The 24,851-nt window shown below is 39.4% G+C and overlaps 1 protein-coding gene across 8 annotated transcripts; it reads right to left on the minus strand.

The window, feature by feature from the left end:
* Window positions 1–23,265, minus strand: LOC108436880. 8 transcript variants are annotated; one of them, XM_017713611.2, is made up of 22 exons: window positions 22,839–23,076; window positions 22,342–22,449; window positions 21,946–22,159; window positions 21,001–21,054; window positions 19,739–20,512; window positions 17,857–18,027; window positions 14,696–15,424; window positions 14,217–14,336; window positions 11,874–12,347; window positions 10,467–10,643; window positions 9,621–9,806; window positions 9,084–9,278; window positions 8,624–8,812; window positions 8,200–8,394; window positions 7,673–7,846; window positions 7,083–7,457; window positions 6,197–6,364; window positions 5,039–5,338; window positions 4,368–4,493; window positions 2,471–3,058; window positions 223–275; window positions 1–139 (listed from the first exon to the last, which is right to left on the minus strand). In XM_017713611.2, the coding sequence occupies exons 3-21, from the start codon at window positions 22,091–22,093 to the stop codon at window positions 223–225; spliced, it is 5,196 nt and encodes a 1,731-aa protein (XP_017569100.1). In that variant the 5' UTR covers window positions 22,094–22,159; window positions 22,342–22,449; window positions 22,839–23,076; the 3' UTR covers window positions 1–139. The 8 variants fall into 8 exon arrangements, with proteins under 8 accessions (XP_017569100.1, XP_017569099.1, XP_017569098.1 ...); XM_017713610.2 differs by having other exon boundaries at window positions 8,200–8,376; window positions 10,449–10,643; XM_017713609.2 differs by having other exon boundaries at window positions 223–272; window positions 10,449–10,643.
* Between the last annotated feature and the right edge of the window lie 1,586 nt (window positions 23,266–24,851).

Raw genomic sequence — 24,851 nt, forward strand, 5'->3', positions numbered from 1 at the left:
TACTGTTTTCTCTTTTATTCTCATTTTCAGATAGCTCAGACAATGCAAGCCAAAAAATAAATGAAATCCTGCTGGTGAATTTAAGAAGAACACATCGCGTCTGAAGGGGTCCAAGAAACTTTAAAGAATGTCCAGCAGACTGTAATGACAGCAGAGAGTAAATCCACCACACAAGCATGGATAACATATTTGAAAATGTCAGAAACACATACTTGTGCTTACCTATTTGTTGTCTGGGCTGTTGTCCTTTTCTGTATCTGATGTAGAATGCTCTGCTGGAACAAAACATTTTCAGGAGTAAATATTTTAAATAACAATTATTGCTACATTAATAATAAATACAGACAGGTGTACTGCATGACACAGCTGAACAGTTAACATTCTACCTTGCTGTCAGGCAGAGGTGGACGACGTACACAAATCATGTACTTGAGTTAAAGTAAAGATACCCAAGGTAAAATATTACTCCAGTAAAAGTAGAAGTTCCTCCCTTTAGACCTCCACTTGAGTAAAAGTACAAAAGTATTTGCCTTCAAATGTACTTAAGTATCGAAAGTAAAAGTACTAAAAGATTAATTAACTTAATTCAACTTGGTTACAAATTTGTTTAATAAAAACGTGCATTAAGGTTCCCAAATGTGTTTTCCCTTATTATATTACAACTGTAGGTCTCTGTTCATAAACACACACACACACACACACACACACACACACACACACACAGCCGCTTATCCCTCTGGGTCGCGGGGGTGCTGGAGCCTATCCCAGCTGTCTTTGGGTGAAAGGCTGTTCATAAACATAAACTAGCAAAAACAAACTTATTATAACATGAAATAGTGTTTGTATAAATTCAGAAAAAAGACATACGTATAATACATATTTCTATATTTTGGACTATTAGCAAAACGTTAGATTCCATCATTTATGTTGGACTAGACACACAAAATTTTACGCTGCTGCGCTGTCGTTGAACCGTAGGCTTGCACTGGGTTGGTATGTCCAACAGGACAGAACAAGCTCAAAACAAGTTACACCAGTAAATAACATTGGATGTTGTGGTCAAAAGCTCACACTCAGTGGCCGTGATGCTTGGGCAATATGCAGTGAAAAGAGCAACTGTTCCTCAGGCGACTGAGATTATCAATGCAGGACATGATCAGACAACAACAGTCCATCCACAACTACAGAGAGAGCGATATAATTATAAGGTTACAGTACTTAAACCCCTCATTACAGATGACCATCTGAGAGTTCAGTGATGTTAAAAACATCTGCATTGCTCTATAGAGATGTGGAAAAAAGTCAGATGAATCATCCTTCACCAAATTCTCTACAGGTGGGCAAGTGATGTGCAGCGTACACCAAGAGAACAGTAAATACTAAATATAAATACTAGTAAATACTAGTAAATCCCTAAATACTTGAACCCTACAGCGTGGTCGGTGTTCAGTACAGTTCTGGAGACTTGGAGAATTCATGCCCAGATGCATTGAAGTTGTTTTGGTTGGCCCAACACCTTTACTAAGGCACTTCATGTTGTTTTTTCCTTTAATTTGTCACTTGTCTACATATCACTTTGCAAAAAAAAAATTTGTGATTATCATTTTTCTAATTTTTTTTTTTTTTAGCTCAGCCTCAGCTGTCCTTTACATAGCATGAATTTCATGACGAACAGACTAATAGACGTACTGCTCAGAATAAAATCTCTTTACATTAACTTTCATTGAAAGTACAGAATGTTTTTACTCTCTCCTGTAATGTTAGTATTTTGGAGATAACTCTTTGTTTGGACAGCAACTACATCTTAATAAACTGTACTTTTTAAATCTCCCCTGTTTAGAGATATGGTAGGAAACACCAGTCAAGGAGAGACAGATTCCTGCGCAATTTGCTGATTTTCCCTTCCAAACACACCTTGGTTAGTTGTCAAAGTTAGCTGGTGTGTTAGAATGGGGAAATCTGGAAACTGTGTCGGACTCCAGTCCTCAGATTTCTTCCCCTGGTTTACAGAATAACAGAAATGACAAAAATAAGAAACTATCAATATTATAATAAAGTTAATTATAAAGCAAAACATTTTTTGTACAATTTGTGTGACAGTATATACCAAACATGGTCATGATTCACTTTCACACAACATTTCTTAATTCTCTTTATCCCTTACAATTAAACAGGCTATGTTAACGTGCCTTTTACACTGATGTAAACTGATGTACTGTGCTGTGTTGTGTCTCAGTAAAAAGAAGACATCCAAACTGAACAATGTGAAACAAACTGTTGAGTTCAGTGTGAATCTTCAGGGAATGGACGATCATATAAAAGTGCGCTGTCACAACCAAGATCATTTTAAACGTGGCCCTTTTTTAAGCTTATTTTCCATACATGGCCTGTGTGGAATTCAGAGTGAATGCTATATTTAGAAACATATTTACGTGGTATGTATGCGCCCTTTAAAAGCTGGAATACTCACGTCTTACGCTGATTTTCAAAGTCCACTCCACGTTCCTTGCTGAATCCGGAGGTGTTGCCGCGCTGTCTCGTCTTGGCTCGGGTGCATCGTTGGCCACATAGAGCACTCGGATGTAACCGGGAGAGTAAACAGCCTTCCCATCTGAACTCTTCATCTGCAAAATCTCGGTTTCACAGAAACTATCCATCGGAAAAACAAACGAGAGAAAACCAGGAAAAGGTGCTCGCTTCTGAGACTTAGCCTGTGGTTTCTTATCTTTTTCACGAGCTTTGTTTTCTGAGTCTGAAGACTTCTCTCCTGTTGCTTTTTCTCTTTCAGTCTTCAGTACATAATTTGGGATGCTTATGGCCTCAGCATCAGCTGCCATGGTGAACCGGGGCGATGTGACTGTTTTTTCTCTTTGACATTCGCTGAGGTTTATTCCTGGATCACGCGAAGGCCTTTTTGTCTCGAAGTTGAGCTCAGAACCAGCATCACTAGACTGTGAAGATGTCTGCGCTGTTAAGGATGATGAGCTTGTATCAGATGCCTGGGCTACATGATAAAGGGTCCAGACCTGACTGGCTGAGCCTTGCTGCTTTGCCACCTCTGTGTAACGTAGAAACAGATCATCAACCCTTAAAAATCAGTTATTACCAGTGGTAACCTTATCAGTTTTTAGCAGTGATAACAAAAGCATGTTGTAATTTTATTTTACTTCTAACTCGTAGCTGAAAATCTATTCAATGTCCTGATTATAAACTTCCCATCAATACCACCCTTGTGTTTGTAAGTAGGAGATAATTTACGAGTTGGATTTGATGAAAAGTTACTGTAGTGCACTAGGATTTTGTCACTGTTCGACAAAAACAAATGAACAGATTTAATTTCATGGCTACGTAATCAAATATGGAACTGGGTAACTGACATGATGTATTTTATGTCCAAGTCTGTTATTTTCCTGTTAAGTAAGTCAGTAAATACATGACCTCACATTATTCTACAGTACTTTGTTTATGTAAATACATTTACAGTGTATCAAAATAAAATTCACTCATTTATGCCTCCCAATCTTAGAATTAATCTCTATGCAGATTAATAAGACTAATAAACAATTCAGACACAAAACAAAAACAAAAATAATAAAGTTTGACTTAATTTTAAAACCTTTATCAACTCAGTATGTATAATTCAAGTAAGTATTCAACTAATTGAAAACTGTCTGTAGATTCCGTTTTCCTCAAATGTCATGTGGCACAACTAACAACAAAGGACTTTTATCTTGACATGCCTTTAAGAAAAAGTGCTATTGCACCATAAAGGAGACCCCAAGTGACCTTGATGGTGTGATCTAAAGGTCAGTAGACCTTTCACAATGTTGAAACGTCATTTTTGAGTCTGGACTGGTTAGACTGATTCAGTTTACCACGTCATGTGGTGTGATCTCAGGAAAACGATGAATATGTGTTAGTGTTATAATAACGTTTATGTATTTGGGGAAAAAAATACATGCATATATCTGAATTCAAAGACAAGGTTTTATACAAGGGTCAAAGAACAAAGACTAATGTAAGACTAATATAAAACTTTAGTATTGGTGAATAACTTTAAAATATATTGTTTATGTCTGGTTGTGTCACCTGACATTTCCTGTTTAAATATGAATTTGTACCATTACAAAAGCTATGAAAGAAATAATGAATAGATAAAAATATGGAAAGTGTTTATTTTACCTAATTATAGAACTACACTCAAATGGTATAGAAAAATGAACCTCCTGAGTTCTGAGGTTTAATGTAACTTTTAACATTCACTCAAAACTCATGTCTAAAGTCACTCTCTCATTACTTTTTTACACATTCACTGCTTCTCTCTTGCTTTCTCTCCCAGTAAATTCACTCTGTATAAGTGTGCAAACCTGGTAAAGTAGTTCTTCGTGACCTTGGAGGTTTAGCTGCGGCACTGAATGGCTGCTTTCTACCTTTCTGCAGTTTCTGAGACTCATTAGCATGTCTGGTCGCAGTCACTGCATCCTTTGCAGCAGCTGAGAAATCACCATTTAGCAAGATGTAAAATAAAAATAATATAACTGATTAAAAATACACAACAATGCAGACAGTAAGCATTTAATCTAATCTTATTACTGAATTACATGTTGCAAAAAGTCTCATCTTTAAGACCAGAACCTCAGTAAATCACAAATTAGCTATATTTAAAGGGCACATATAATTTTTTTGTGTACCATTGAGGTCCTCTATAACGTGTGTGGCTTTATCTGCCAAAAACAGCCATAATTAATCGTTATATGACCATTTAGCCCAGGCAGGTATATGTAATGAGTGGTTTTCTGTGTCATCACAAAAATGTTTTTTGCTGCTTAGCATTCATAGACTGGATGGAAGGTGGAATGACTGGTACACTTTGAACAGTGTCTATATACTACATAAAAATCTCTTATAACTATCATCATAACTCATTTTAATAAATCAGAATTTTAAGGTAAGGGTTCTTTAAGGGAAAGCACTGCACTAAACTCTGAATACTTTAAATAAAGACTTAGTGTCAGACATGCAGAACTACATCTCTTACATGGTTTGTGTGCTAGATGGAAGGAGTGTGAAATCCTCTTCATGAATCTGTTTTTCTCAGCAAGGGCACTCTTGACGATCTGAGCTCCAGCTGATTTTATGCGTTTTAAGCAAGGCTCATCTGTACTGGTTAGGCCCATTCTGGCAAATAGTTGTTGATCTACCGGCTCCATACGCTGGTAACTTTCAGCTTTTCGCTTTTTTAAATATGAGCGTAAATGTGTTGAGGCAAGATGTTTCTCAGCCACTCCCTTTGCGGCTTTTTTTATTTCTTCATTCGAGTCTGACGTCTTCTCAGAGCCTGGAAAAGTGGTCCAGAGAATATTATAAATGCAAGCTCTTTAATTTTTTTCAAATCTAGACTAAAGACTTACTTGTTCAAACTTCCCCTGCAATTAAACATACATACATACATACATACATACATACATACATATATATATATATATATATATATATATATATATATATATATATATATATGTGTGTGTGTGTGTGTGTGTGTATATATACACACACACACACATACTACACACACAGAGAGAGAGAGAGAGAGAGAGAGAGAGAGAGAGAGAGAGAGAGTAAGAAATAGTAATTAAATCAGGATGCTGGTTTCCGTCCTGATCCGTCAGCATACACACATTCCAACAGTCTGAGTAGCAACAGATCAACGGAGAAAACGTCAGAAGTGTGGAACTATTTAACTGTTATACTCTAATAATCTGTTTAACTCTAATAAGGGATATTACACAAATGAATTATAATCACTGTTCATGTTGAGCATCAAGAGCCCACGACGCTCAAGAACTGCTCCTTTATATGCCTGATATCACTTAAAAACACAGCACCCTGCTCAACATGCCAAATACAGCAAAACAGCAGAAGCAGAAAGCCGCCGGGAGCACACCGCCACCAACGTAGCATCAGGTTTTAAATGATGAAAAAGACTATAACCAAAAAATAATGGAATTCATTGCCTTGAACGCAAATGGAGCTCTATGCTCTGTTTGGCCCTACTGAAAGCAGAGTTTATCAATAATTTATTCAAAAGCATAAACAAACCAGCATTTTTTAAAAATACTGTTTATTGGTGCTTTGGCCAAGTGTGTGTTAAATTTCAGTTTCTGCCAAATCATTTACTTTTTTACATTATTCTTACCAGAATGTGATGAACTGTTCTCCTCTTCTGTAAGTATAAATTCATAAAATGATTCATCAGCAGCGCTAAGCACAGTGTAACCTTCGGTCTCTGAACTGGTTTTCTCTGAAGACGAAGTCGATGGTTCTTCCTCAAATGTTTTCAAGACTACGGAGGGCTGGATGGCCTCTGTGCACGACAAAACATAGACTGGAGATGTCTTAGAAGTCCAATGACTGACTATTCTGTTCATTTTTTTTACTGCAAAACCTTTTTACTATGTAGCCAAATAGCAAAAATATAATAACAATGTACTTCAGGACATTTTTATGATACATAATATATGATACAACATATTTATATACTGTATATGAGTTGGACCAAAAGAACAGTATATTTAAAATATTTTACCAAAAATTAAGAAAATAGTGATTCTTCCTTCGTGATTCACATATCGCACTGTATTAATTCAAAATAAACATGTATGTGAGGGGGGCTCATGCTGGATTTCTCTCCCAGTTGCTAAGCAGCAACAACATTGTAGCAAGCTATAACTTTGACATGTACAGGCAGAAATTTTAGCTATTGCTAGTTAGTAGTGATGTGATGCAAAAGTAAAATATGTTGTTTATGTCATGATTTCAATCTGTGAAGGTTTGCAACCATGAATCCTCCATTACAGCAGTCACTAAGCTTAGCACTAAGCTTAAGGTTAGCATAGAAAAAAATCATGATGTGCCCAGTGCACAAAAACAGCAAGCAATCGTGACATAACATTAAATAATTTACCAAGGTAACTATAAATATAGTCATATTTCCCAACCCTACTTTTGGTAAATAGGCTACACATTTCATAAATGTATTCATCTGGTTGGTGACTAAGCAATATCTGTCAGAGGACCTTTACCTAAATCATGTTCATCCAGTCTTGGTTCAGGAACTTCATGCTGTAGACTCTTCTGAGACTCTTCATGCTGTTCACTCTTTTGAGGAATTTCATTCTCATTCTGTTGCTGAACCTTCTGAAATAAAGATCCTGTTGTCGCCATGCCATCGTCATCAGTTAGAAATGCCTCAAGAGACGCTACTAGAGTTTCCTCTTTCTTAGGACTCTCTAATGGTGCTTCCAAGCTGTCCTCCTGATGGTCCACTCTGTGTTCCATCTCCACTTCAGCTTCAGATATAATCTCCCCAGACTCTCCTCTCCTACATTGTAATTCACTGTCACGAATCTCTAGTGCTTCTGTGGCAACCAGTGAGGGTTTTTCAGCAAGATCATCTCCTTCAGTGAAAAGATTGCATTAGTTACTTATCCACTGTTAAATACTACTCAAGGAAACATCATAATAGAAAAACAGCATTGAAGTTAAAATCTACAGAATTTATTCCATTAAAAAAAAAAATCAGTGGATGTATTCTTCAATGACACGGACAAGACAGTTACATTTTGAAGCTTTAAACAAGACAACTATATGCCATATTTGAAGACAACTGCACCAGAACGTGAAGGAAACAGCTTCTCTGTTGACGACTGTTTCTCTTCTGTCTGTTCAAGCTCATGAGCTGATTCTTCATCAGGGAAATCCAATGTGTGCTTTACTGCCTCTGGACTGGAAGCCGTTTTCTCTTCTGCAGATGATGGTGATATTTCTTCTTCACAAGTCCCAGAGACTGAAAGCAAAATGACACCTGTGTGTAGAAACAATACACTCAAGGAGCCTCGTCACTGACACGAGTCTCTAGTGCCTCAGTGGCAACCAATGAGGATTTTTAAGAGAGATGGTCATCTTTAGTGAAACGACTGTATTAGTTACTTATACATGGTTTAATGCTACTTAAGGAAAGTTGCCTAAAAGCTAAAAATACTTTTTTCCATGACAAAAGAACAGTGGATGTCCTGTTCAACATGACAAGGCAGTTCCATTTTCATTCATATTTTAAAGGTTTTAGCACAATCATTAAATTAAGTATTTAATTTAGTCTAACCTCACAGACATAAGTGCCATATTTGAAGACAACTGTACCAGAATGTGATGGAAACATCTTCTCTGTGGACAACTGTCCCTGTTCTTCTTTCTGTTCAAGCTCATGAGCTGATTCTTCATCAGGGAAATCCACTGTATGCCTTACTGCCTCTGGACTGGAAACTGTTTTCTCTTCTGCAGATGATGGTGATATTTCTTCTTCACAAGTCTCAGAGACTGAAAGCAGAATGACACCTGTGTGTAGAAACAATACACTCAAGGAGCCTCGTCACTGACACGAGTCTCTAGTGCCACTGTGGCTACCACAGAGGATTTTACAGAAAGTTGGTCTGCCATAGTGAAAAGACTCATTAGTTATTTGTCCATTGTTAAATTTTACTAAAATAGACTTGTAACACAATCTTTAAAACAATTGTTAAGTCTAACTCACTGACAGTAGTGCCATATTTTAAGACAACTGTACCAGAATGTGAAGGAAATGTCTCTGTGGATGACTGTCCTTCTTCTTCTGTCTGTTTGAGCTCATGAGCTGATTCTTCACCAGGGAAATCCACTGTGTGCCTTACTTCCTCTGGAGAAGTTGTTTCCCTCTCTGCAGTTGATGGTAATGTTTCTTCCTCACAAGTCTCAGAGACTGAGAACAGATCGACACCTGTGTAGAAACAATTCACTTAAGGAGCCTCGTCACTGACACGAGTCTCTAGTGCAACCGGTGAGGATTTTTAAAAGAGATGGTCTGCTTTAGTGAAAAGACTGCATTTGTTATTTATCCACTGTTAAATACTAAAGGAAAGTTGTACATCATCATAATAAAAATACAGCATAAAAGCTAAAAATACAGTTTTTCCAAAAAATCCTATTCAGTCCTATTCAGTGAGACTTGAATAGAAAGACATAAGTGCCATATTTGAAGATAACTGTACCAGAATGTGATGGAAACATCTTCTCTGTGGACAACTGTCCCTGTTCTTCTTTCTGTTCAAGCTCATGAGCTGGTTCTTCATCAGGGAAATCCAATGTGTGCTTTACTGCCACTGGACTGGAAACCATTTCCTCTTTGGTGGATAATGGTAATGTTTCGTCGTCACAAGTCTGAGAGACTGAGAGCTGAACAACATCTGTATGTAGAAAAAATACACTCAAAGAGCCTATCGTCACTGACATGAGTCTCTAGTACCTCCGTGGCAACCTGTGAGGATTTTAAAAGCGATGGTCCGCTTTAGTGAAAAGACTGTATTAGTTATTTATCCACTGTTAAATGCTAAAGTTGTACAGCACCATAATGTAAATACAGCATGAAAACTAGAAACAGTAATTTTTTTCCATGACAAAAAACAGTGGATGCCCTCTTCAGTGTCACGAACAAGCCATTCTCTTTTCACTCATATTTTAAAGACATGTAACACAATCTCTAAAACAAGTATTTAGTTTAAATGGTCTAACTTCACAGGCAACTGTACCAGAATGTGATGGAATCTTCTCTGTGGACAACTGCCCTTCTTCTGTCTGTACAAGCTCATGAGCTGATTCTTCACTAGGGGAAACCTCTGTGTGCCTTACTGCCTCTGGAGAAGCTGTTTTCTCCTCTGCAGATGATGGTGATATTTCCTCCTCAAAACTTTCAGCGACTGAGAGCAGAACGGCACCTGTGTGCAGAAAGAGGGTTTCACAGAAAGCTGGTCTGCCATAGCGATAAGACTCATTAGTTTGTCCATTTGTCCATTGTTAATACTACTAAGAGAAGTTGCACAACACCATAATGGAAATATAGCATGAAAGTTAAATATACATAATTTTCCCCATGACAAAATACAGATGTCCTCTTCAAAGTGGCATGAACAAGACAGTTCCATTTTCACAGACTTGTAAAACAAGTGTTAAGTCTAACTCACTGACAATAATCCTCAAGTCTGTGAGACTAAGAGCAGAACGACACCTGTGTGTAGAAACAATACACTCAAAGAGCTTATTGTCACTGACAAAAGTTTCTAATGCCTCTGTGGCAACCGGTGAGGATTTTTAAAAGAGATGGTCGGCTTTAGTGAAAAGACTGCATTTGTTATTTATCCATTGTTTTTTACTAAATACTAAGGGAAAGTTGTACAGCACTATAATGGATATACAGCACTTCTATGACAAAAAACAGTGGATTCCTCTTCACTGTGACTTGAACAAGACATTTTCTTTTTTGTTCATATTTTAAAGACGCACACAATCTTTATAACAAGCATTTAGTTTGTATAGTCTAACTTCACGGACATAAGTGCCATATTTTAAGACAACTGTACCAGATTGTGATGGTGTACCAGAATCCTCTGTGGACGACTGTCCCTCTTCTTCTGTCTGTTCATGCTCATGATCTGATTCCTCATCAGGGAAAATCTCTGTGTGCTTTTCTGCCTCTGGAGAAGCTGTTTTCTCCTCTGCAGATGATGGTGAAATTTGCTCCTCACACATCTCAGAGAGTAAGAGCAGAATAACACCTGTGTGTAGAGACACTGAAAGAGCCTATTATCGTTGTCCAAAGAAAAACACGTATCTCAAAAATAGTTTACAGGTTAGGGCAAAAACAGTGTTTACTTTTAATGACAGTTAATGTAAAGAAGTTATTTTAGGCAATTTTGGAGCACTTGCATTGGTCCATTCATTGGAAAATTTGCACACAAGGTAAAGAACAGCTGCCATGTTCAAATGATGTAGAAAAATAATATGAAAAAACTTTTTGCACAGCGACTTAAACAAATGTAATTATCTCTCACTGAATATAAAAGCCTTTAACTATCACTGCACAACACTAAATCCAGAGTAAGAATGGACTGATATGGCAATTATGGGCTGAAATCCGATATTTTTCAAGCACATATCTGCGTCACATATCACAAATGCAGTCAAATGATTAATATGTGGATACATCAGGAGCCCAGCAACAAAACTTTTAGCTTTTCTAGAGTAGATTAAACACACCATCAATTATCAGTTTGAAAAATCTTGTCATTTTTTAAAAGTAATTATCTGCCCATACTGATGTGATTCTGATATTATTGTGCATCCTCTTCCCAGACCACAAAGCCATAATTGGTGACATGGCTTGAAATTTACATGAGAAAGACATGATAAAGAAGAAAGACAAGATAATAAGTCTTTTAAGATAAAAAAGACAAATGAAAAGCATTTGTTTTCACTTCAGCTAACATTACAAACCTACTCACATCATAACATTTCATTTCACTTTGTACCTTATAGCTAAAAACAGCAAGTTTGTGAAGTTAGTTAGCTGCTACCCTAAATAATGCTAAAAGTTTAATTCCATTAAATCATTATGAGTACAGTGTAAATTGTAAAAGAAGTTCATCTGCGGCTCTATTTATACGCATAGATACGCATAGTACTGCCTGCTGTGTGAAGCAAAGCTTCTTTTGCAGCATGCAGTAGCCTTTAGACAGCTGTAGCAGTCCCTTCGTGTTCTTCTTTACTCTAAACAGATCAGAAACTCTGACCAACACTTAAGACACAAGCTTTTTACTGCTCTGTGCAAGAATGTATAAAATGTTGCTTCTGAAAAATCCTAATTTCCTAACACTAACTCTCATCACAATCCTTTTAATTTACTCTCAACACAAACTAGTTTTCTTGTAGTTTTCACTGCATGTAAGCTGACCTTGCATTGCAAAAGATCATCATCTGACCCATGATCTGTATCAGAGGAGCCTCACCTGAATCCTGTTTCTGCAGACTTTGTTCAGGAATTTCAAGTTCACTATGTTGGTGAAAGCCAGCACCAATCCCACCGCTCGACAGATCTGGATCAAATGTAGCACCCGTTGTCGCTATAGTATCCTTATCAGTTAGAAATGGCTCAGAAGATACTCTGAGAGTCTGCTGTTTCTCTGGACTCGCTGATGGTGCTTCCAAACTGTCCACCTGATGGACCACCCTGTGCTCCATCTCCACCTCAGCTTCAGGCAACATTTCAGGCTCTGCTGTCGAGTATGGCACCTCACTGTCGACAGTCTCCAGTGCTTTTGAGGCATCTGGTGTATGCTCACATATACCAGAATATGTTAGAGAAGTCTCCTCAGTGGATAACTGTCCACTGGATAACTGTGGACTGGAAGCTGTTTCCTCCTCTGCAGATGGAGCTAATATTTCCTTCTCATAGGTCTCAGAGATTGAAAGCAGACTGGCGCCTGTGTATAGAAACAGTACATTCTGATACACCATTCACATAAAGCATTAACATTCATCTTGGGTGATCAGACTAAGTGGACAGACCTCAGTGCAGGTGTGAATGCAGTACTATACATCTTGGAGATACATTGTAAGCGATCACTCAAACCACCATCAGAGGTGGTCAGAGAAGATGACCACATAATATTCATAGTGTGAATGCTAATGCTTTCTGATGCGTCCCTAACAGCAACAAACTGTCGCATTACAGCAGAGAGGAAAGCAGCTGTAGAGCATTTTTTCATCTCCAATCTGTTTACATTAGTTGCACTATCAATCCATGCTTATACCAGATCTTACAGTTACACAAAAAAAGGACTCATGGGATTTTTTTCTGAGAACTGATAAAGACTGACTGGTAAATCTGGTGGTACTCTTCCTTCAGCCACAAACTCCAATCATTTGTGGTCACCGGAGATGTAGTTGAAACACATTGAAATGGCAGGTGTTAATGGGTATACATCTCGCCGACCACTTATGATCGGATAACAAGAGACAGCTGTTAATACCAAGTGAACAGGGTCTAGGAGCTTAAGTAAAAATATGGCTGGGTCCATAAACCTCTGCTTCTGCTCCTGTCCTCCCCCTCCCTTCTTACTGCTCTTTCCTACTCTGAAAGACTGTGGAGGAGTTGAGGAGGGGAAAGGAGCAGGAGGCATTGAGACAGATGAGCAGAAACAAGAGAAACGAGACAGCTGATCCTGTTCAACATTATCAAATTTAAGCCCATCATAAGTTTTGCTGAAAAGCATGCACTTAATACTCCTACTAGCCAATCACAGTTGCTACAGGGACAGCATATTTGTCCATCTGTCCAAGGCCTACACTTCTGAGTTTTGTATTTTAAATCAATTATAAAATACACAAAATATTCAAATGACATAAATATAAACAAACATGAAATGAAAGGCAAAGCTGGCCTTCTCCGTGTTGTCCATCCTCTTTCTAAAAGACTTCCTGGGAAGCACATACTCATGTATCCTCTGCTGAAAGTAATTTTGGTAGCTGTTTGGAGCAGCTTTTCTAGTATTAAGACAGCCAGTAAAGTTGTTTCTTGGTCATGGAAGAGAGAAGGCGAATCAGCAAAAAAAGCAGTTCCATCTGGTTCTGGTCACAGCCAATGATACTGAAATGTAAATACAGAGTGATTCAAAAAGATTCATCCGATTTCAGAGCGCCATATTTTTACAACCGTGAGGCGTCTAGGAACCAATCGCATACCAACTAAAAGAGGGGATCCGTCTTGAGGAGATGCTGACCCCTGGGCAGAAAGCTTTTTGTGTTCTCCACTTCAGTAAAAGTGAATTCATCATAATTGTGCAATGTGGATTTCATCAAAGGTGAACCTCCAACAGCTCAGAGCATTCGGCATTGGTTCCACAACACATCTCCGAAATCGCATTGAAAGGGCCGTGAGTACAGTACCACCAGACACGCTCAATCAATTATGGAATGAATCTGACTATTGTGTTGATGTTGTTTACACAGCTGGGGGAGGTTCATATTGAGCCCTTGTGAAACTAAATAATAAACTTTATGTTCACTTTTTTACTAGTAAACTATTTAGAGTTTACTGCATTGTTCTGTAGTGATTTACATGTGAAATAAATCATTTTGAAATCAGATTAAATCTTTTGAATCATCCTGTATTTATAGATTTCTCTGAAACTTCAAGGTTCAAGGTTGCTTGGCTGTTGTGGCTGTTAATGTGCACATACAGAATTGACAAATGCTTTTATTACACTTTCACAATCATGCAAATAATCTTTGCACAAATGTATTTCATTATATGGCTTGTGACTTAATGGCATCTATCAGAGGAACTTTACCTGAATATTTGTGTTCCACCAGAACTGGTTCAGGAACTTCAAGTTCACCTTGCTGATAAATTTCAGCATCAGTCTGCTGTTCATCGGATGATGGAACTGGCTCAAATATGCGTTCCAAAGCTGCGTAGTTGAAATATATTCATTGGACTACTATTCTGGTAGTTCACACTATTTACTTATCGTAAGTAGGCTGGTCACAATCATGAAATTTTAGCTAATAATAATAATGAATAATTCCAATATAAATAGCTGCAATTAATAATTGTATTGTCTTTGTTTTATTAATATTAACCTATTTAAAAGTCCTTGCAAGTGGAAAATAACTGTGGGCAGCTCAAATAATTGCAGTCAGGCAATTACGTAACAATTCTGACAGGCAAAATGGTAAGTAGTCTATTTACTAGTCACTAATCCTGCATTTATTAATATATTTCATGGTCTGGCCTGTGACATAATGGTGTCAATTAGAGATGCTTTACCTGATTCAAGTTCCTCCAGAACAGGTTCAGCAACTTCATGCTGTGGAAGTTCCAGCTCACAAACTTGCAGACGTTCTGCATCACTCAGTTGTTCATCAGTTGATGGATCCATCTTCAGCTCAGATTCTGTTGTCACTGGGCTGGCTACCTCAGTTAGAAATGGCTCCGGAGATATTCTGGGAGTCTGCTCTTTCTCTGGACTCTCCAGTGACATTTCCCTGTCCTCCAGATATTCCAGCCTGGTTGCAGGACCCATATGTCCCACTTGCATCTCAGCTTTAAACAAAATCTCCTCAACACTTCTCTCACACAAGTGGAGCACTAATGCTTCTAGGCTTGGCTCAGTAGTAGTGGAGCAAACAGAAGACATCTCTTTTTCAGTATCATGAATAGGAAGGAGATCTTCTACAAGATCAGACTGTATCTCTTTCATATGTTCTGTCACTGTAGCTCTTGCACAAGTCTCCAAGAAATCCTGGGCGAAGACTTGATCAATCATGCTGCTCACAACAGACCTGGCAGCCTCTGTGACTCTGACATCTGATAGAGATCTACCTAAATCTAGTCTGGCATATTCCTCCAGACTCTGCTCAAGTAGTTCGTCCATAGCATGTTGTAGACATTCAGGATGGATTTCAGCATCATTCAGCTGTTCATTACTGGATGCAGTTGCCAGCAGTGAGTCAACAGTTGTATCTGAAGCTGCCAAAGCATTAACACATTCTTTACCTATGAAAACAGAAAAACAATGCTGATTGCCACCGTATGTGCATTAGAGGTCTGCAAAGGTTTTTCAATTCAAGCCAGAAACCGAAGTGTATCGCATCCTGACCCAACCAGGCTGACTGGTATTACTAATGCTGAGACCCAAGCCCAACCCTAACCCATTCAGACCAACAAAGATGCAGCAGACACAGTTTTATAGTGCTTTGCTGTGTTACCAAGCGCTTGAGAAATTTAACTAAAAAGAACTGACAAGGACTTAACTGGTGCGAGATTAACATTTAGACCTATGCACACATGTTTTGGGGGCAAGGGATCAAGAGGAACCAAGGGCAACAGAAACATGAATTAAGCCTTATTGAATTTACTGTATATTGCACCACTCATCAAGAAAGACAGCAAAATCATCTTTCAGATAAAACCAAACATGGTGTTATAAGTTTTTCCAAGGGCAGCCAAAAGCACCAACATAACTATTTATATGGGGATTTCAACTCGAGTCACCAGCATGCAAAGCCCTATTTTTACTCACGACACTTTTTAATCACTCCACATTAGTTATAATTCTCGCATGAATCCATGTTTTTAATCATTAAAACTAAGTGTAGAAAGCAATTAACACAGCTTATTAGCAACATTATATTTGGTTGTTGTTACAACTTACCAAATTATGAACTGAAATACTTTTTAAAAATAAATTATAAACATTGTATTTGTAGGATTTTCAGTGCTGCGGTGTTGCATAATGGGTTTTAGTTAGAGCTGGGCGATATGGCCAAAAATGTTATCATGATAAACAAAATTTATGTCTGTCGATATTGATACGATAAATGTAAAATCATTATTTCTTTAAAGTTTGAGGGCAGATTTTTGCTCCTGGGTGGTTAATTGCTGTTTTAAACTATCCTTTATGGTCAGAAAATGACAACCACTCACCAAACAGTGGCACATTTCAAAAATCTGTCATGGGACAGTGGGAGAAAGTGTCTGGTGAGCTGTTTTTACCAGCTGGAAAAGCACGGCTGCAGTTTTTGTAATAGTCATAATTTAAGAAAGAAAAGTTTATTTTTAGCTGTCTGGTGACGAGTGCTCAGCTATCCCATTAGAAATGCTAAACAAGTGGCCAAAAACAGTGCTAAACTGTTTAGTTTCTCAACAACGGCAACTTAATATGAACAGCAAACATTAGCTGGCTCAGTACATCAGTGATGGATTACACTGCCTTTCTGCCATCAGTCCTGCCGCATCCATGTTAGAACATATCACAGTATTCAAACTCCAGCTAGTAGACGACTGGATTTCTCCATAGCAGTTTGAGGGCTGAACCGAAATATATCTAACACCAGACAAACAGAGTCCTCCTTTTAGGTACGTTTAAACTAAAAGCGGTGCTTTTGCGTCATGTTTGATGTACAGTATCATCAATTCGGCGTGTTGTGCGAGTGACAGAGCTGCTTCGAGTTAGCCAGTTGCTAAAAACAGATAAAAAAAGATAGCGTTCTCCCACTCTCCCGTGCCTCACAGCATCCTCAGTTTACTTTGACTTAAATCAGGGCTGTAACTCACATTAACTCACTTCTTTCTTTCACTTTCATTGCTTGTGAATGCACTATTACTAAAATATGCCTTTTTTGGCGGCGCTGTATTTTTGAGGATTGTGATTGTGATTTAACGCTGCTAAAGCTTGTTAGGATGTACGGAAAGAGATGTGTTCACTGTAGGTCAGCACAGCTACGACACTGATCTCATCACTCACACTCGGTCACAGGAGAACAGGCCTCTGCTGGCGACAGCAGAGTAGTGTCGCTTTCCTTGCACTAGAAAAAGCCACCAGGGCTGGCGCTAGAACGCAGAAGTGTGAGAACGGTGTATTATATATCAAACATTTCTTATATATCGAGGAAAAAGTTTTATCGCGATAATTCTCGTTAGCGTTTTATCACCCAGCCCTAGTTGGAGTTTCTGAAAAGAAAGGTTGTCACTGCACCAGAGGGGGCGCTCAAAAGCAATGATGCTTGTGGAACACAAGCCGACGTGTAAGCTCTATTCTCAGGACAAGGCTGAGCCTTATCTTGTTGAAATGGATCATGAAGAATGGTGAAGGTAATATATAACACAGTTATACACACAAATTCAAAGAGCACTTGTACAGTCTACACAGCAAAGGAGCAATGGTCAGGCTCAAGTCAGGTACTGGACCTGTTCAAGGAAAGATAGTAACTAAAGGTCAATGTCAAGTTTACAATGTAGAGGACACGCTGTAGATCTTCTAAGGAGACATCAATACATTTTAATCTATTCTTCATCAACTATCTGCCATCAGAACAAAACACATATTTTCTAAGAATAAGGCTGCAATGGTCTTTTCCAAATTAATGTGGAATCTCTTGTAAATATTGTGGTAAATGTTCTTCCTGCCTTTCATACAGTGGATTCACCTGCAGGCACTGGTGTGTTTTGAGGCACTCTGGATTCGGCTTCTTTTTCTGAAGTTTCTGTCACCACTTCAGTAACCCTTACGTAACTGTCCACACCAGAGTCATCAGACAACCCTAGCATACAAGGTCTCAGCAGCTTCATTACTGCAGTGTCCGACACCTGTTTATGAACTGGAAGAAAAACAACATAGAATATGTAGAACCTACAAATGTCCATCATTTGTCTATATGTAACAATCTATCTATCTATCTATCTATCTATCTATCTATCTATCTATCTATCTATCTATCTATCTATCTATCCATCCATCCATCCATCCATCCATCCATCCATCCATCCATCCATCCATCCATCAGGCATGACATTATGACCACATCCTTGTTTCTACGCTCATTGTCCATTTTATCAGCTCCACTTACTGTATAGCTGCACTTTGTAGTTCTACAGTTACAGACTGTGGTCCATCTGTTTCTCTGATACTTTGTTAGCCCCCTTTTACCCTGTTCTTCAGTGGTCAGGACCCCCACGGACCCTCACAGAGCAGGTACTATTTGGGTGGTGGATCATTCTCAGCACTGCAGTAACACTGAGGTGGTGGTGGTGTGTTAGTGTGTTGTGCTGGTCTGAGTGGATCAGACACAGCAGTGCTGCTGGAGTTTTTAAACACCTCAGTGTCACTGCTGGACTGAGAATCTACAAGGTGGATGATCAAGGCAGGAGTGTCTAATAGAGTGGACAGTGAGTGTCTGATCTACTCGTAGTAGGACAACACATACTAACACACCACCACCATGTCAATGTTACTGCAGCGCTGAGAATGATCCACCACTCAAATAGTACCTGCTCTGTGAGGGTCCATGGGGGTCCTGACCACTGAAGAACAGGGTAAAAGGGGGCTAACAAAGTATCAGAGAAACAGACAGACTACAGTCTGTAACTGTAGAACTACAAAGTGCAGCTATATAGAAAGTGGAGCTGATAAAATGGACAATAAGCGTTATTATTGAAGAGCTGTTATTGCTGTCGTGCTGTACTGTTTAACTGTAATAATTAATCAATTACATTTACGTTTGATTTGCATTTTACATTTCTGTAACTATTTCCATTCATATCACATCTATTTAAAGATAAAAATGACAGAAATGCAAAGTACATTTTTGATTACGATATCAAATTCAAATCAAATTAATTAATAAAATGAATTGGGTAATTAACATCAATGCAGTATTAATTGAACGTTTAGAACCTGCACAGATTTTCTCCACTTGTTTCAGCTACAAGTGAGACAAAATCAAAGGGACATTCCACTCATCTGAATAATTCCACTGATGAGATGTAAACAAAGTTATTCAGAGTGGTGTGAAATGGTTCATTGTAATTTAATGACTCAGATTTTCTTTTCTTTTTTTTCTTTTACAGTGATGGTGACAGGAGTCAGGAGTTGTGATGTTCACAACACAATTATAGTTATTTTATTTACTAGCCAAAGCAACTAGCAAATATAATATATAATATAAGATATAATAAAATATTCATAAATCCGAAAACAAAAATATGTTTGTTTTCTCAGAACACTGTTCTGCCATGACGTCTTGTTCCTATTAACAATGCTATGAACAACTCTCTCTGACTCGAGGAAGCTTCTCTTCAAGCAGCACATTTCAAATCAAACCACTCTGAATGCCTTTGCTTGCATATTAACAATTCAATTATTTAATTAAAAGTTGAAAGAAAAAATCAGTTGAAGTTCTTTTTAATATATGAAAAATGCCCTTGCAAGATACATGGCAACTCCTATGGGTTAATGGAAAGGTCAGTCTTGGATCACTTGTGGTCACTGCATGACTATATGCTGTGTGAGTATTAAATATAACATAGTACCTGTAGTAAAGGATATTTTTGGAGAGGCTGTTGCAGATTTCCACTTCACCCTTGTCTCGCTTACAACTTCAGTAACTTCCTTCTGAATCTTTGTGCTGAGCATGCAGGGTATTACTTTTGCTGACGGGTCCGTTTCGCTGATCTCATTTTGAGCAGCTTCAGCTTGGTCCAAATCCAAACCAATGGCTGGGGAGGAGAGATCTTCGGAGATGGACAGAGGGTAAGGGAGATCCCCAACCGATGGTACTTTGTTATATATCACCACATCAGCAAAAGCACCTGCATCACAGGATTCCCTAACATGGTCCTGGTCTGAAGTGGGAGGTCTAAAGGCCGAGCTAGACCCACTTGATGATTCAGAGGAGACTGCTCCTATAGTGTGGAATATTATGGTATCAGGAAGAGTTTCTGAATGAATTACGATGACTTGGTCAGGCGGAGATGGGGCTGTGCATATGACGACTGAGTTTTTGACCAGCTCTGCGTGACAAGGTGTAGGAGACCTCTGGAACACAGCTGATCGCAGGGAGGTGGCACTGCAGCTCAGCTCCTTCGTTAGGAGGTCTTCTGACAGCACGGGGTCTACATCACTGTGGTTTACATCTTGTATGTGACGTGAAGTTTCACAGCTCTGGCTGATCTCATCTCTGGTGAGTGCTGAGATACTTAGCTTCCTCTCTGCTAAAAGTTCTTGCCAGTCATCATGAAAAAGTGGATCATGGTCCTGTGGTGATCCAGAAGAGCCTGAAAATGTTCTGGATGCTGGCTCTCCTTCTGCAAGTTTAGTGTAAAGGTTCTGTTACAAAATCTATACAGGAAATGTACACCAATCACCTGGCCATGCTCCATCTATAAACTGCTACATGCTTTACAGTTTAAAATACACCAGGACAAGGGCAACAGGACTGGAACAACTCAGTGTGGCACACATTTACAGTCATATGCAAAAGTTAGAACAACATTACCCATTTTGTTGGTTTTTTCTAAGTGAAAATAGGTTAATGCATCCTATAAGGCATTTTCTGTAACATTTAGAGCACGATATAACATGAGCCATCACTTTTGCCCAGGCTACATTTTAAGTAATTTTCTATAATGTATAACTTAACAAATAAAGAGTGATTATGCATTCAAATGTGCAGAAGTGTGTTCTCCATGGAGGACATGGTGACTTCCTTTCACTTAAAAAATGTCATTTAACCAGGAATTCACAACCTTTCATACTTACTGCTTAAGCCCACTACAGACGCTGTTAAGATTACCTTCAACTTCTCTGAACAGGCGTGTGAGGTCATGAATGCTGAGTTCTGGATGTTCTGCGAAATTGAACAGAAGCCGTCCAAGAGAGGATGACATGAATCAATAAAACATCTCTCAGCGCAGAAGTTCAGTCACAGTGATCATACTTTCATTTCTTTGCTCTCTTACTCAAGTACCCTTTTAAACATCATCTACATTTACTGAGGAAATTCTTTCTTTTTCTAATGTATGAGATAAAAAGTTTGGAATCTTTTGTTGTATTTATAATCTTTGTAATTCTAGATACAACTGTTTCCAAAAACGTAGGGAAACAAAATGTACATGCAAAATGTACATAAAACTGAACACATCATTTAAACCCTATATTTAACTGAAAATAGTATATAGACAGAATATCTGAGGTATCACAGGTATAACAAAAGTGAGCTATTTGTGTGCTATCTAATAACTCTGTAACTTCTATATGCTACTGAGGTCTGGTTCCTATTACCACCACTGTGAACTATTCTGACCCGTTTCTCTGAAATAGCACATTTCACATATCTCACTGTAAAGTGGGGCACTCATGAGCTGGAGGTGAGGGTGACTGTGACTGTAGTGCCCTTGAGCAAGGCACCCAACACCCAACTTCTTCCGGGCGCAGCGGATAGGGCTGCCCACCGACCCAGACAAGTGTGCTCACTGCCCCCTCATGTGTGTTCACTGGTGTGTATGTAGGGTTTCACTGCATAGATGGATTAAACGCAGAGGTGAAATTTCCCCATTGTAGGACTAATAAGGGTGGCTTAATGAATTAATTAAAGCACTGAATGAGCGTGTTTACAGTTTAAAGACTGCACTGTGTAGAAACTCTGAAAACGTTGGCATTTCCCTTTAACTGTGAGGAGTTTTACAGTGTACTGAGCCCAGTCCAGCTCAGTCCATGCGAGGGAGTGAATGTGTCTAACCTCTCCCAAACTCGTACAGCTTCTGACAGTAGGTTGCTATGAACTCTGCCACATCTCTGGGCTTCTGGTGCACAACGGCTCGGGTCACTGCATACAGCCAGCTCTTCAGACCGTAGGGCAGGAGCAGAGCCGGTCGACGGACTGACATTTTAACCAGGGAGACGGACAAGAGCAGCCCAAAACACGATCCTGAGGATCAGCTCACGGCCATCTGCTGCAGAAAAAGGAAAGACATGGCCTAAAGCCCAGGCTCAAAACGTGGGTTTTGGATACTTGAGACACTTCGCTGCATTTGTGTGTATGCTGTTGCTGTTGAGTGATTATTATGATGGTTTCATGATTAAATAAAATATTTCAGCACAGACATTTAAGCACCAATGCCATAGAAGTGAATACCCTTTGAGCTGTGGGCGAGTCGCTCTGATGGCTTATTCTCAGTCCACTTTATCTGAATTCACCCTAGTTAGCGGGGTTAAGTGGTCTTGACCTTCAGGTGATGTGGTACTGTAAGAAACATACATTTAATCCAATTTCAGCTTATATAGGCTGGTATCTAGTCTAAAAGAGGGAAAGACTGTAAATAGGCTAGCTAACTAAACAATTTTCCCGACAGCCGTGAAAAACCGTGATAATATAGTAGCCAATACTATTTTTGCTCTACCGCCCAGCCCGAACAGCTAACAAGCTAGCTAGCGTTAAAACGGCCGCAGGTTCGATAGCGTTAGCTGGGTTAACATACGCTAACGCTACCTCCTAATTTATTCCGCTTAAATGTCTTTTTTTTGTACATCACTCCTCATTTTCAGTGATAATAAACCTCTGGTAACGAAGTTTTATGAAGGCATAGCCTGTGTTGGCTAACAAGTTAACTCGGATAAGCTACGGGTCGGTACCGTTAGCTAGCAGCTAGTAGCGTCACCGTCAGTTCTCGTGTTCGTTAGTTAAACGTTTGCTCTCCTCCCTGGTTTGGTAACTAGCTGTACTGATAAGCAGACGCCGCTTCGCTCAGCATAGGACTTTAAAGTTGACGCCGGTTTTACAGAAACAGAATTAGTCTTTAGCTAAAGGACGAGCAGGACGGGAAGGCGCGGCTGCCGCGACCGTTGGCCTCGCTCCGCCTCGCCGCTCTGCTTGTTGTTTTTCGCAGCGGCGCCCGACGTTCGACGGCTCGGTGTTCAAGCCTAAACGCAGGTGACCGCGTTGGAGGCGAGGAGCTAAAGCAGCTGCGGTTGACTGGAATAACCCCTGTATATAATCCCATACAGGCGTAATCCACCCGGCTGAAATCGGCTTCCCTTCTCACCAGCTTCTCGATCGAACTCCCCCGTTCCACCTTAACTGGCGCATGTGCACAAGGTAACGCTAACTGCTGCGCCACTTAAGGTGGACCGGAAAAGTGACATAAAAAAGATGGTGAATACGAAACCAACTTCAGTTTAGTGAGGAGAAAAATAAGAAAACATCTGACTGGCTAATTTACTAGGAATGAAGACGGGGCGGATTACTGAGTGCATGTAGACGCACTCAGTGACTGCGTTTACATGAATTTAATAATCCAGTAACTGCAGAAAGATTTTGTCAGTAATCCGATCAAGACGTTTACACGCAATAGGTTAAGTAATCAGGTAATGGAGAAAGTAGCTGCAGGTCTGCATGAGTCAGGCGGTAATCAGATTTGTGTGAGTGTGCTGCACTCAGACCTCAGGCTCTGTATTCGTGACTACTTCATGTAATAATTGTCTAAGGCATTAAAGGGCCCATATCTGCGGGGTCCCGCTGGTGACATCCTGTGTAAATAAAAATAATGCGTGGCCACGACTTAGTAAGGTGCGGGAACGAGATCCTAATGCGTGGCCACGACTTAGTAAGGTGCGGGAACAAGATCCTAATGCGTGGCCACGACTTTGCAAGGCATAATCTCATTCCCACGCCTTATTATGTCATAGCCACTACTTAATCATGTCATTCCCACACCTTACTAATTGGTGGCCATACATTAGGATCTTGTTCCCACTCATTAATAAGGCGTGGCCACGCATTATTTTTATTTATATGGCTTGTCACCAGCAGGGCTCCGTACATATCTACGGGGCCCGCTGGTGACATCCTGTATATAAAAAAAATAATGCGTGGCTACGACTTAGGCGTGGGAACGAGATGATTAAGTCGTGGCCATGAATTAGTAAAGCATGGGAACAAGATCCTAATGCATGGCCACGACTTAGTAAGCCATGATCTCATTGCCACGCCTTACTAAGTCATGGCCACGACTTAGTCATTTCATTCTCACGCCTTACTTAGTCGTGGCCACGCATAAGGATCTCGTTCCCACTCGTTAATAAGGCGTGGCCACGTATTATTTTTATTTATATAGCATGTCACCAGCATGTCTGTATTTTTGCCCCCCCCTCCTTGAGATTATATTTGTGGAAGTGCTTCATTTGTACATGATCATATTCCAACCGCTCTTATCCTTACAGTCAAACAGGGTGTTTTTGTTGCTCTGCCTTCAAGACTGTTGTGTGTAGATGACCTCTGTTCTGGTTGGCTGGTCGGAGCTAAACTGCTGTAAGCTCAGTAGGCCTCACAGAGCATCACAGAAATAAGGAACTCTAAACAGGCTGTTTTAGCAGCTTATTTTCACACATATATGGACACTTGAACAGTGTTTACACACTTCACCAGACTAAGCAATTAGGAAAAAGGAATGTTTTCCATGATATGGGCCCTTTAAAGGCTTTAGACGTCTGGTTCCTATCACCACGAAGTTAGAAGGATAGAACATTTCACAGCAAACCACTCTGAATGATTTTGTTTCTTCCTTAATGACTAAATTATAACTCATTTGTTAAACATCTGTGTAATTCCTCTTTAACTAATTCCACAAAACTCCAGATGCTTATTGG

The sequence above is a fragment of the Pygocentrus nattereri genome, chromosome 2 (genome assembly GCF_015220715.1).
Source record: "Pygocentrus nattereri isolate fPygNat1 chromosome 2, fPygNat1.pri, whole genome shotgun sequence".
Classification (NCBI taxonomy): domain Eukaryota; kingdom Metazoa; phylum Chordata; class Actinopteri; order Characiformes; family Serrasalmidae; genus Pygocentrus; species Pygocentrus nattereri.

Coding starts and splice junctions, on each gene's coding strand:
- LOC108436880 (XM_017713608.2), bottom strand. CDS start 22,093: ATGTCAGTCCGTCGACCGGCTCTGCTCCTGCCCTACGGTCTGAAGAGC. Junction 15,425..17,856: donor AAACACACCAGTGCCTGCAG/GTGAATCCACTG, acceptor CTGTTTTCATAG/GTAAAGAATGTGTTAATGCT. Junction 4,494..5,038: donor CCATCTAGCACACAAACCAT/GTAAGAGATGTA, acceptor GTGATTTCTCAG/CTGCTGCAAAGGATGCAGTG.